This window comes from Pituophis catenifer, unplaced genomic scaffold (genome assembly GCF_029215685.1).
Source record: "Pituophis catenifer annectens isolate HBS135680 unplaced genomic scaffold, rPitCat1.0.hap2 SCAF_6, whole genome shotgun sequence".
NCBI lineage: Eukaryota > Metazoa > Chordata > Lepidosauria > Squamata > Colubridae > Pituophis > Pituophis catenifer.
The window spans coordinates 14784228-14797853 of NW_027256886.1; the positions used below are offsets into that span (position 1 = coordinate 14784228).

General features: G+C 40.4%; 1 protein-coding gene across 1 annotated transcript in view; it reads left to right on the top strand.

Annotated features, from left to right (window-relative positions):
- Nucleotides 1-13626, top strand: part of PLD1 (phospholipase D1) — a 140587-nt gene that overhangs the window by 105559 nt on the left and 21402 nt on the right. Inside the window, exons 15-20 of the mRNA XM_070944998.1 lie at nt 2485-2686; nt 3712-3840; nt 4065-4183; nt 4579-4692; nt 7578-7688; nt 9489-9577. Of these exons, the coding sequence (XP_070801099.1) occupies nt 2485-2686; nt 3712-3840; nt 4065-4183; nt 4579-4692; nt 7578-7688; nt 9489-9577 (764 nt within the window). The remainder of the gene's footprint in view (nt 1-2484; nt 2687-3711; nt 3841-4064; nt 4184-4578; nt 4693-7577; nt 7689-9488; nt 9578-13626) is intronic.

Below are 13626 nucleotides of genomic sequence, written 5' to 3' on the forward strand. Positions count from 1 at the left end.
AACATCCTTTCCTGTTTTGATTTAAACTGATAAGTCACAAAAGAAAGGCAAAGGAACATGGGATGACGTCTATCGGATTTTGTTTTTGTTTTTTGTTTTCCACAGTCATTTTTGTATTTTGCTTAGCTTGTGAAAGCTTGTGCTTTTTTCTTAAAGAGATTCTAAATTTATTAATATTCCCATCCAAAATTAAATTGTGCAGTTTATTGATCTCCAAATCCTCTGAACTCAATGTTGCCTCTGTGTAAAATAAACACATACAGATCAGGTCAGTTTCCCTTCCTTTTAAATTGTGACTTTCTGAAAATCAACAAGAAATTGAGAAAGTAATTCTCCTAACTTGTTTCAGATTGACATTTAGACAACTGCTTGGGTCAGTGGAGGTGCCTAGCAATTGGTTTAAGATTTCTGGCAGGCTTAGCTCCTGGGAAATCATTTTATAAAGGGCTGTATCTATCAAACAAGATATCCTGCATCCAATTTCTGGTGCCTTTTAACCTGCACTGCTAACACTCTGTTTTCCCTGCTAATAAGCCAGTTTAATGTGGATTGCAGACACCCTGTGGTGCAATAGAAACTGAATACCTATCTACCTTCAGTTTCTATCTGAATATCTTTTGCAGGATCAGTTGGGGTGCTGCTGGTCTTATTATTGTTATTTTTTTAGAATTAGAATTCTTTATTACCCAAGTGTGATTGGACACACAAGGAATTTGACTCCGGTGCATAAGTGTACATACAAGTAACAAATGATAAATCATGACCATAACCGTAAAATACAGTCATCGTAAATCATAAGATACAACCCTCCGTGATAGTCATAGGATACTAAATAAAAGCAATCAACATAAATCATAAGGCACAAGCAACAAAGTGATAGTCATAAGATGTTAAAGGAATAGGTAATAGGAAAGAATAGAATAGAATAGAATAGAATAGAATAGAATAGAATAGAATTGAATTGAATTGAATTGAATTGAATTGAATTGAATTGAATTGAATTGAATTGAATTCTTTATTGGCCAAGTGTGATTGGACACACAAGGAATTTGTCTTGGTGCATATGCTCTCAGTGTACATAAAAGAAAAGATACATTCATCAAGAATCATAAGGTACAACACTTAATGATAGTCATAGGGAAACAGTCAATATAAATCTTAAGGATATCAGCAACAAGGTTTCAGTCATATAGTCATAAATGGGAGGAGGTGGGTGATAGGAACGATGAGAAGATTAATAGTAATGCAGACTTAGTAACTAGTTTGACAATGTTGAAGTAATTATTTGTTTAGCAGAGTGATAGCGTTCGGGGGAAAAACTGTTCTTGTGTCTAGTTGTTCTGGTATGCAGTGCTCTATAGCGTCATTTTGAGGGTAGGAGTTGAAACAGTTTATGTCCAGGATGCGAGAAGGATAATACAGCCCTACTACATGGTTTGACATCCTAGCATCAACCCTATCAACCCTAGCATACAAGTCCTCAGTCCAGACAACTTTTTTCATGGCACATTAGCTGTTACATTTCTTAGAGTACCAGCTGTTTAGCCAATGTTAGATTAAGAGTTGTGATCTCGCCAGAATTGGAGAACGCCAATTTCTTGTTTCTTTGCAGTGGTGGACACACATGCATGAAACCATCTGTCCATTCATCAGCATCACTTGATAAACCTAATGGGGTTGTGAGCTAGCTGGAGCTGTTTCAAGGTTGCAGTAAACGTTCTATAGGGGTTGCAACTGTTAGACATATTCAGACACTCTGACTTGTGGCTCACAATCCAGACTTTATCTGTGGAAGAGAACTGTAGTTTAAATAACTGCATAAGTGTTTCCTCTAATATTTGTTTTTGAAAACACGCAGTGAAAAATATGTATTGAGTATAAACCCATGGTACCCAAACTAGTTTTGCAATATCCAGGCCAAAGAATTGGCATGGATATTTACTTCTGTTTCTCTTGCAGTTCAATCTACGTATGTGCTGACTTTAAACTTGTCCATCTTTTCAAAAACAGCATATATAGTGTACTTCTTGCGGGTCTGTATTATTTTTGAATGAAAATAGGAGGGCTCTTCTTCATAACTGATTCGTTTTCCGTGGGAAGCAGCTTTGAGTCATTTAATCCAAAAGCATCTGTGGGCAAGAAGAGCAAGTGATGATAAGTGTATCATGTTTTTAAGCAAATGACATGATTTGTACATTCATCTTAGATGTCATGATATTATTACATGATTGCATTATTTGCATTATATTATAACGTACGTCCTCATTTTAATGTTGTTATGGCTTTTACAGATGCTGCAGTTTGGTATACCCTCATTTATAGGATATGCATAAAGGCCTGTGCCGTATTCTGCATACACAGAATACGCATGTTGATTAAAATGGATTTACATACCATCAAATCAAATGTCAATTCTTAGCAACCAAGATAGATACACAAATACATACTAAAATTGAACCGCATTTGTCCTTTTTCTGCCCTAAGTCTTTAGCTGAAACTGTTCAACCTCAGGTGGAGACTCCAATAACCACACCTCTTCAAGGATGCAGCGACGATGCCCCAGAAGTTTCAAGAATGAAAGGAGTAGGGAGACCCAAGAAATTTGCCAGATTCAGCATCTACAGACAGCTCCATCGACATACTATGCATCGTGCAGATAGTGTGAGCAGTGTAGACAGTGATTCTTGTGAGTGATTTCTTTACTTATTCATTGTATTTCTGTGCCATATTTCAGGGTCAAAATCCTTCCAAGACAAGTCTCAAGAACTTTGTCAACAGGATGATATAAAAATGAATTGATGGTTGGGTGGATGAACATTCAAATACAATCAATTAATTAAATTTCACCATAAAATAGGGAAAACCTGGACAACATAAATGTAGGGCAGCACTTAGGTTATTATATATACCAGTGATGTTTAACCCTTTTGGTGCCGAGTGGCCAAAGTGTGCGTATGCGCGCAAGAATGCACAGATGTGTGCGCAAACCCCCAAAATGCAGTGTGAGTGCCGCCCACACATGCGCCCCACTGCCCACACATGTGCCCCTTCCCCCCCGTACCCCATTTTGGCTTCCAAGTTGGTGCAGGAGGCTTTCCAGGCCCAAAACGGGGCATGTGGGACGCATGCGTGCGAACCCCCCAAATGCAATGCGAGCGCCCCCACGTATGCGCCCTTCCCATGCATGCGCGGCAGAGACCCAAAGACCAGCTGGCCAGTGGGAGGCATGTGCATATGCACGGTGGAGCTGGGCTGGGCCAAGAGCTGGCGTGCCTGCAAAGAGGGCTCTGTGTGCCACCTGTGGCACACCTGCCATAGGTTCACAATCACGGATATATACTATACATCCAACTCAAGGGAGACAAAAAAAAAAATCTCCTCTTCTTATCTTCACAAGGACCATATGATGAAGCTGGGATGATTGAATGGCTTCAGGTCAATGAGATTTACAATCTAGGATATTACAATCTAGGAAATTTGGAACTGTGTCTCCTCATTCCTAAGACCCAGTCCCAGATGAGAAGATTAATAGAAAAGAAAACCCTAATAATGTATTGAATAGCATTCCAATTCTGCTTGCTCTGCTTTGAGGATGCACTCTTCTTCATGATTGGCATTAATTTAAAGATTAAAAATTTGCATAACTATAATTGAGGCAATTATAGTTATGTTAGTAGCAAGTTCCAAAAATCTGTTTTGTGTTTGAAACAGGTAAAGGCTCAGTTCGCAGTTTGAAGACAGGGGTTGGAGAGCTTCTTGGTGAAACCAGATTCTGGCATGGAAAAGATTATTGCAACTTCGTCTTTAAAGACTGGGTCCAACTGGATAAACCCTTTGCTGGTAAGCATCACTGCAAGTTAGAATCGTATCTGGACAGTCAGTGGGGGCCAATGAATTTGTGAATATTTAGAGTTTAGAGACAATGAGTTTGGCGGAAGGCAAAAGCCTAGGTGATTGGGTATCTTGCTTCCCACAATAGCCAACCCGATGTTGGTAGCATAGCCAGGAATAGCTGATAGTTCTTCAGGCTCTTGACTTTTTTTTTTTTTTTGCTTCCTCTTCAGATTTTATTGATCGTTACACCATGCCAAGGATGCCATGGCATGACATTGCCTCTGTAGTCCATGGCAAAGCTGCACGGGATGTAGCTCGGCACTTCATTCAACGCTGGAACTTCACAAAGGTGAATTTCATATAGTTTTTCAATTACTGGAACTGCTGACAGATATGTTGGGATCTTCTGAATCCCTAGTCGGTAAGATGTAATATGATGTCACAGTCATACTGCATGTTAAATCTGAACATTTGCAAGAGTGACTAATGTTTTTTTTTTCCTTCCTTCCTTCCTTCCTTCCTTCCTTCCTTCCTTCCTTCCTTCCTTCCTTCCTTCCTTTCCTTCCTTCCTTCCTTCCTTCTCTTTCTTTCTTTCCTTCCTTCCTTTTTTTCTTTCTTTCTTTCGTTTGTTCTTTCTTTCCTTCCTTCCTTCCTTTTTTCTTTTTCTTTTTTCTTTCTTTCTTTCCTTCTTTCCTTTCTTTCTTTCTTTCTTTCGTTCTTTCGTTCTTTCTTTCTTGATACAAGATCATGAAATCCAAATACAGGTCCCTTTCGTACCCTTTCTTGTTGCCAAAATCTCAGCGAACAGCTGAGGAATTGAACTATCAAGTCCCTGAGGCTGTGAATGCCAAAGTGCAGGTAAGAGTGTTCTAATATTTATGAAATGTATAACTGTCAAGTGTTAGATATTGAATTCCTTCTGTCATCATATAAAACGACTCCAAAATTGAAATACTTCTGAACCATAGATTAATTGCCACTTTTCTTATTTCTATATCACTGATGTACAGTATCTGGAGATGCTGTGGAAGAGGCCCATGGCCTTTTATTTTTCTCATCCGCTGAAAAAAACATCTATATAAATTTTTTCATTCTTCAAAACAGAGACAAAGCTACCCCTGGGGATATTTACTCAGAAGTAAAGTCACTCAGTGTTCAGCAGCCTTCTGGAATTGCCAACAAAAGACATTTCCCAGTCGTATCGCTAAGCTAGGCTTCCATTTACCACTTCAGTTTCATTAAAGTCTCTTTTAAACAATGTGGAAGGAAAATATGTTTTTGGACTCTTAAATCATGAAGAATGGGAAGGAAAGAAAGACAAGACAGATACTCTTCTCTGGAAAAGCACTGCACATTTCTCAATTATTTGCAAGATTGAGAGTTGCAGTCGAAGATGATCTGAAAAATGTGAGATTGCGAAAGCCTGTTTCTTGTTCCACAGGAAATAAATCTTAGGAGTTGGAATGACTTGTCCAAACACAATTAGTTGGTGAGAAAAAGTTTCAAAGGAAGCGATTGTGGATGGAATTGATTGTTCTCTTGTAATGCCGTGAAACTGAAAATAATTTGTCTTCCTTGACTTTATGATCTGCTGGCCTTTGCTTTTGCGAGACAAGGTCCCTGGCTAGATAAAATTTATTTTCAACAGGGGAATCATCATCTCAAAGCAAAAAAAATAAAATAAAATGTTTAGCGAACATTTTTTTTAAAATGAGAATGATTGATGGAAACTTTGCTGGAACAAAGAAAGATGTGTTTTGCTCATTGTAGTCATGGACGGTAGCAATTTGAAGAGAAAGCATTCAAACTGAGCGTGACTCCTAAGGATTTCATGCATGCAACCATGTAGTTTTCTTGGTAACAGTACAACAAAAGTAATTTGCCACCACCATTTTCTAGATTATTATTTTTTTAAATTTCTCGGCCTAGGTCAGAGGTGTCAAACTCAAGGCCCATGGGCCAGATCTGGCCCACAAGGTGCTTAGATCTGGCCTGCGGGGCTGCCCTGGAAATGGCGAAGGACCGGTCCGCGGTGCGTCTGCCAGCACTGAGGGCCACGGACCGGACTCCGTTTTCACTGGCAGAGGGCTAGCAAAACAAGCTCAAAACAAAAGGAGAAATGTTTGCCCTTTTGCATTTCAACATGCAAGAAGGGACAGGAAAGGAGAAGGGGAAAGAGGAAAGACAAAGAAAAAGAAGGAAAGATGAGAAGAGAAGAGAACAAGAAAGAAAAAAGAAGGAAAGAGGGGGAGGAAGTAGAAAGGAGAAGGAAAAGGGAAGGGAGGGAGGGGGGAGGAAGGAAAGGAAGAAAGGAGATTATAATGAGAGGGAGGGAGAGTCTGAGGGAAGTCCTGCCTTAGCAATTGGCCACCAGAGGTGCCCCTGACATGAGTGACGTCAAACTCGCCCCCCCCGGGCCACACAAACCTCAGCCCGCACCCGCCTCCCGAGGTCAAACATCCCGGCCCTCAATGAAATCAAGTTTGACACCCGTTATAGACAATTCCGTCTCCTACACATCCAATGAGGCAGTACTCATAATCTTCCTTTGTCATAGATTATATTGTGAAACTCTTCTGAGGAATCTGCTTTCCTCTGGTTTAAGTCCATTAGTTCATGATCTGCAAGAGTTTTAGGAGATGACTTCATTCTTTTCAGACAACAGAAAGGAAATGCTTTGTTGCGTTAACCATGGCAATAGGGGCGGCAGCTGTTTGAGGTTTTTCTACTGTTTTTCTTAGGAAAAAGACCTTCTGCTGACAGTAATACCTTCCTCCTCACCCTTCCTGTTGCCTCCTCGAATGAATCTAATGGCAGCCTGGGATTATTGTCTAATATTCCTTTAGTTTCTCCCTGTTTGGAAAACGGATAGAGGTCAGCAATAGAGTTTACCTCAATCTCAGCTGTGCCAACACCTTCAGGCAAGGCTGAAAAACAGCTGCAGTCAATCAATGAGTGAGTTCAAATCTCACTCAACGCCACTGTTTGCTTAATGATAAGCCACAAATGGGGGCTTCAGATGACATGTTAATCCAACAAAAAGTAATATTAAGACTTGTCACCAGAAGCCGATTCTTAGGAGATAGAGCTGACAGAGGCAGACCAGTGGTGGTATTCGTTTTTTTAAAACTACTGGTTCTGTGGGCGTGGCTTGATGGGTGTGGTGTGGCAGGGGAAGGATACTGTAAAATCCCCATTTCCACCCCACTCCAGGAGAAGGATACTGTAAAATCCCCATTCCCTCCCCACCCCATTAACCTGCTTTCCAGCTCTGTTCTCCTGTGCAACAAAAGAAGACCCAGCTGATCAGCTGGGACTCCGATCAGCTGGGACTCGGGACTCGCCCCTATCTAGCAGTGACTAGATGGGGGCGGGGCCAACCACAGGTGGTATTTACCGGTTCTCCGAACTACTCAAAATTTCCACTACCGGCTCTCCAGAACCTGTCAGAACCGGCTGAATACCACCTCTGAGACATATAATTGCATATAATTAGGTTTTTATGTTAAAACTAGCTGGATGCTGTGAAATGGAAGCTCCTTGTATAGGATTATCTAAGACAGGGGTGTCAAAATCGCGGCCCACAGTTCAGATGCATCACACGCTGGCCATGCCCACCCCCGGTTTAGCGAAGGGGAGGGGAAAGTCATGATATGTCATGTGACGACAATGTGACGCCATGAGTTTGACACCCCTGATCTAAGAGAAATATATTTTGAAAAAGCTGGTGTTTTCACTCCTAGGTGCTTCGCTCTGCTGCTGATTGGTCTGCTGGCATTAAGTACCATGAAGAATCGATCCATTCTGCTTACGTGTGCGTGATAGAAAACAGCAAGCACTACATCTATATAGAGGCAAGTAGTTGCCGTGTGTGGAGATCTGGCTCAGTTCAGTGAAAGTAGCCAGTGGCTAAATTTATAGTTTTCATATAGGTTGAAATTCTTCAGAGACATAAATAGTGCTGCCTTTGCCTGTATGTGCATAAGTGGGAGTATTTTTGTGATTGGAGGCAGCTGCCTTAGAAGGCCCTTTAAGAGCTGTATGCAATGCAATTTCATTTTAATGTATGCCGATTAGTGTACATTCAAAGTGACAGTAAAGTTATTCTAAGTCTAAATTCTAAACCAGGTGGGTTGTCCCCTGGAGTTGGATGGAATCATTGGGCCTCTTCTCCATCACATATCTTATATGTTGTCTTCTGTAGGCATCAGGCCAACAGTAAAGTAAATGAAACTTTCACACCTTGATTGCCCTCCATTACCGGTTCTGTGGGTGTGGCTTGGTGGGCATGGTATGGCTTGGTGGGCGTGGCAGGGGAAAGATACTGTAAAATCTCCATTCCCTCCCCACTCTAGGAGAAGGTTACTGCAAAATCCCCATTTCCTCACGATCAGCTGGAACTTGGGAGGCAGAGAATAGATGGGGGCGGGTCCAGTCAGCATTTTTACTACCGGTTTTACGAACAACTCAAAATTTCCACTACCGGTTCTCCAGAACTGGTCAGAACCTGCTGAAACCCACCTTTGCTGCCTACGTTTCATGATGAGCACTTATTACTATGGTCCCTGCAATGCTAGGCTAAAGGAATAACAGAATAACTGAATTGGAAGGGACTTTGGAGGTCTTCTAATCCAAATGAAAATCACTGTGATAACAAACCATAGTTAAAGGCCACTGGGGAAATGTAGATTTAATTCTTTAAAATCCACAAAGAGCAGGAGAAGAATATTGCAGAGAGTGGTGTCTTATCTCTGGAAGACCTGCTGCCTTTTCTATGCCTCATGCAGCTCTTGAGAAGGGGCGTCTCTCAATAAACTTTCTTTCCTCCAATTGAATTGAAGAGACTTTCATCTGTCTGCTAAGTAACCTCAGCATGGCTGAGAATTCTGGAATTCATTCCAAGATGCACTCTTTGATTAAATAGTATTCCAGCCAGACCTTTCCATGACCTTGTGCGTTTCAGAAGTGTTTATTTTCAGAAATAAATGTCCCAGAATTCTCAAGCAGCCAGCCGGAATTCTAAGAGATGTTTCCAGGGCATTTGGAGCACAGCAGGTTGGCAGTCTAGTCCAGGGGTCGGCAACCTTAAACACTCAAAAGAGCCACAAAGGTCCTAACCGGAAGCCCCCCGTTCAATTTTGGAGCTGACCGGAAGTCCGGTTCCCCCACCACTCCTCCTAGCGTGGCTTCCTTTTTCCTCTGTCGACCAGAAGTTCGGTTCCCCCACCATAGAGTCTCCTAGCTCGGCATTCCTTTTCCTCTACCTGTCCTAACTGAAAGCCCTATCAATTGTGGAGCTGACTGGCGACAGGAAGCCGCAGCAGAGGATGAAAGAGCTACATGTGGCTCCAGAGCCACAGATTGCCAATCCCTAGCCTAGTCTGGGTAATTAGAATGCACTGGGATTATGCTCAGCACTTTCCTGAAGCTAAGGTAGTAACTGGAAGAGAAGGTTATTAATTATAGATTCCACTTTTAGAAAAACTGATCTTCTCATCAGACTTCACAAAATAACTTTACAAATAATCCCAAAGCTCCTTCTTTAGAAATGGTTGTCTTTTCAAATATTGTACATGCAAAACTTGCAATAACACAGTTTTGTTAGCAACATAAACATTTGCAATTCCTTTCTGTTTTCCTTTCTCAAATTGTAGAACCAGTTTTTTATTAGCTGCGCCGATGATAAACTTGTGTCGAACCGAATTGGTGATGCCATTGCACGCAGAATTCTTAAAGCTTACAGGTAATCTGGCTGCAAAATATGTTTTCTTGCAACTATTTTTGCAATGGAAAAAACTTGCTGGGGAATTCTGGGAGCTGAAGTCCAGACTTCTTAAAGTTGTCAAAGATGAGAAAGCCTTCAAAGTTAGATAATCTTCAAGGATTGGCAGATTTTATAGAACTTGCCGGAAAGAGGGGTTTGCAATCAAAGCGGTGAGTCTTAGTTTTCTTTTTTCCACTAAACAAAAAGTAAGTTTTACTGTAACTTCAAGCAATACCTTAACAGTCCTCAACACAACGCTGATATTATTTTATAAACTTTAGATATCATCTAAAAATAATAGAAGGAAATATTTGTAGCTCAGGATTGAACTGTTGGTTTTTTTGGTGTTCTGTGAGCTTAGCTATTTTCTTGCAGACATTTCATTACCTGATTAGGTAACATCATCAGTGCTAGGTGATGTGCTAGGCTGGTTTGCATTACCTAGTCAGGTAATGAAACAATTGAGCTCAAAATTTCCATTGCTAAGCAAGACAGTTGTTAAGTTGCCCCGTTTTATGTCCTTTCTTGCTACAGCTGTTAAGTGAATCACTGCAATTGTCAATTTAGTTTCTGGCTTCCCCACTGACTTTGCTTCTCAGGTCACAAAAGGGGTCACATGACCCCAGGACACTGCAACCCGTCATAAATATATGCCAGTTGCCAAGCATCTGAATTTTGATCACGTGATCACAAGGATGATGAAATGGTCATAAGTGTGAAATATGGTCATCAATCGCTTTTATGCAATTGTGACTTTTGTAGTCCTCAACTTACAACAGTTCATTTAGTGACCATTCACAGTTACAACAGCAGAGAAAAGAATGATTTATGACCATTTTTCATACATACAACCATTGTAGCATCCCCATGGCCAAGTAATCAAAAGTCAAATGCTTGGCAACTGGTTCACAATTATGACGGTTGCCATATCTCAGAGTCATGTGATCATCTTTTGTAAGCTTCTGAAAAGCAAAGTCAATGGGGAAGTCAGATTCACTTAACAGCTGCATTACTAATTTAACAATTGTGGTGATTTGCTTAACAACCTGTGGCCAGAAAGATTGTAAAATGGGACAAAACGCACTCAACAAACGTCTTGTTTAACACCAGATATTTTGGGCTCGACTGATGTTGTAAGTTGATGTCTATATGCAACCCAATTTTGCAGTCAGTTTTCACAGTATTTTTTTTTAAACTATTGTGCAGGGGTGAAACTAAAATTTGTTACTACTGGTTCTGTGGGCGTGGCTTGGGGGGGTTAAATATGACTGGGTGGGCGTGGCCAACTTTTCTTTTCTTTTCTTTTTTACTTTTAAAAGCATTTTATCTACAACCTCTTCAGCCGAAGAGGTTGCAGAAAAAAATGCTTTTAAAAGCCTCTGACGATCAGGCAACTCAGCTGGGATCATCAGAGGCTTTTAAAAGCATTTTTTCTACAACCTCTTTGGGCAAAGAGGTTGTAGAAAAAAAAATGCTTTTAAAAGCCTGTGACGATCCCAGCTGAGCCACGCGATCATCAGAGGCTTTTTTTTTTTCCTTTTAAAAGCATTTTTTCGGCTGAAGAGGTTATAGAAAAAATGCTTTTAAAAGTAAAAAAACAGCCTCTGATGATCACACGGCTCAGCTGGGCAGGGGGGGGGTGCAGGGATTTTTGCTACCGGTTCTCTGAACCACCCGCCGCCATTGCTACTGGATCAGGCGATCCGGTCCGAACCGGGAGCATTTCACCCCTGCTATTGAGCCATGAGAACAAACAATGTACTGTTCAGAGATCATAAATCCTTTCTAGGAAGGCCTTGACTGAAACCTTTTCAGATTGCTTGAAGGATCCACAAGTCTTGTTAGCCGAAGAAATTATGCAAACAAAAAGTGCATTTACATAAATCTAAATAGAGCCTTGGGTTTCCATGGTACGGAATATAGCTAAAGAGACAGAATATGCTTCCCTGAGTATAATTGTGATTCAGGTAGTGGCGTATGCATTGCAGCAAATTGTATTCCTATCAAAACAAGTGATCAATTCTCAACCCCCCGGAGCATTTTCAGAAGCTCGATTGATGATGAGATCTGCAGTTCGGCCTCCAGATCGACATTTTATGCTGCAGAGCCCGCATGCTTCAACCAAATTGGATCTCCAGGATTCTGTTCAACAGCAAAACAAAATATTAAGTTTTACATTTTCTCCATTTTCCACTGTTATGCATACAAATAAGCAAAATTGTTTCTCGCAGGAGAATTGGAAAAAGATAACCTAATGTGTGTTTCGATGCTCCGAGCACCGGAGATATTATCCTTCCCATAGGAGCCTGGAGGTGGCCTATGTCACTTTTGGTAATGCTAGCTGAGACTTTTGGGAGTTCTAATTTGGCAACATCTGGATTGCCCCAATTTAGCCATTTCTGAGCTGTAGATTTGGATGGAATATAGGACATGTAAAATATGTTTTACGAGGTACAGATCTGATGTAAGATCATACAGGTAGTCCTTGATTTACACCCATAATTGATTGGTCATTAAGCAAACTCTGCGTTCATTCAATAAACACATTAACCAAATCCATGGTAATCAATGATGTTTTTTTTATTTTGGCCAGGAACAGGAAGTAAATGTTGGTTTCCGGCAATATATGCCATAAATCACAGTTGTGTGACAGGGCACTACAAGCAATTGTAAATGCAGGCCACTTGCCAATCACCCAAAATGTGATCACGTGACTTTGGGGAAGGGGGCCATCGGAAATTAAAGCCAGATCATAACTACCGTAGCTTTGTGGAAATCTGTCGTAACTTCGAATGGTTGCTTAGCAACCAGTCATAGGTCAAGGACTACCTTCATACAGTACGTGCTCAGAAATGAAATAAGCATTTTTGACAAAACCCACCTCTTAACCTTCTCACGTACAGGTAGTCCTTGACTTACAACAGATCATTTAGTGACAGTTCAAAATTACAGTGGCATTGAAAAAAGTGATTTATGACTTTATGATTTATGACATCGTGAGAACACTATAGTTCATAAAGTAGAGTGCACTATGTAATGGTGAACAAAATCTACAGCCTAAGAGTTTCAATTCTTGCTAAAAAAAGAAAAAGTTGAACTGATTGAAGATCTAAAATTGATGAGTTCCAATAACAATGAAACCAGTCATGCACTGCCTCCTGTTGGTCAGTCAGTGGTAAAACTTCCACAGGTATATACTGTACAAAATACTTTGCCTTTGCATCTTCTGGTCTGTAAATTTTGCTCTTGCATAATTATTTAAATGATTCAGGTAGTCCTCGACTTATGACCATTAATTTAACAATGCTTCAAAGTTACAAAGACGTTGGAAAAAGTAATGACCTGTACTTGTACCACCCCAGAGCCACATGATCGCAATTTGAGTGCTTGAGAACTACTTGCATTTAAAACCAGTTGCAGTTGTAACTGCAGTCACATCCACTGCCCTGCAGTCACATGCTTATTATTTGCAACCTTTTTTGCCAAAAAAAAAAAAAAGAAAGAAAAGAAAACATTGGAGAAGCTGGATTTTTAATGACGGTAGTGCTTCGCTTAATGATTGTCGTAAAATTTGTCATAAAATCAGGTCCAACCTGACTGCAATTACTTATAGTGGAAATTCCAATCCTAATTGTCATAAGTCAAGGAGTGCCTGCAATGGAAAGGTTTGATGGAGAATTCCCGCCCACTGAATAATACACCTCTCAGTCCTTGAGACAACTGAAACATATATAATAAATATGATCAGTTTCTCCGATAAATAAATAACAAATGTTCTGTTTTTCCAGGCATGCTGTAGCTGTTTTTAATGAAGTAGGTTGCTCCTGGGTGATTAATTTGTCTAATTAATTTTGAAAAGTTTCATTAATTAACTTCACACATATGCTCTCTATCCCGTCTCACACAAGTGATAGTCTTTAATTCCAAGCCAGGCTTGAAAACCAATTTCAAGAAAAGTACATAGACAAAGTACTCTAGTCTTTAAAGAAATAAGAATGTATTTTTACTACTTATATAAACTGTGTATT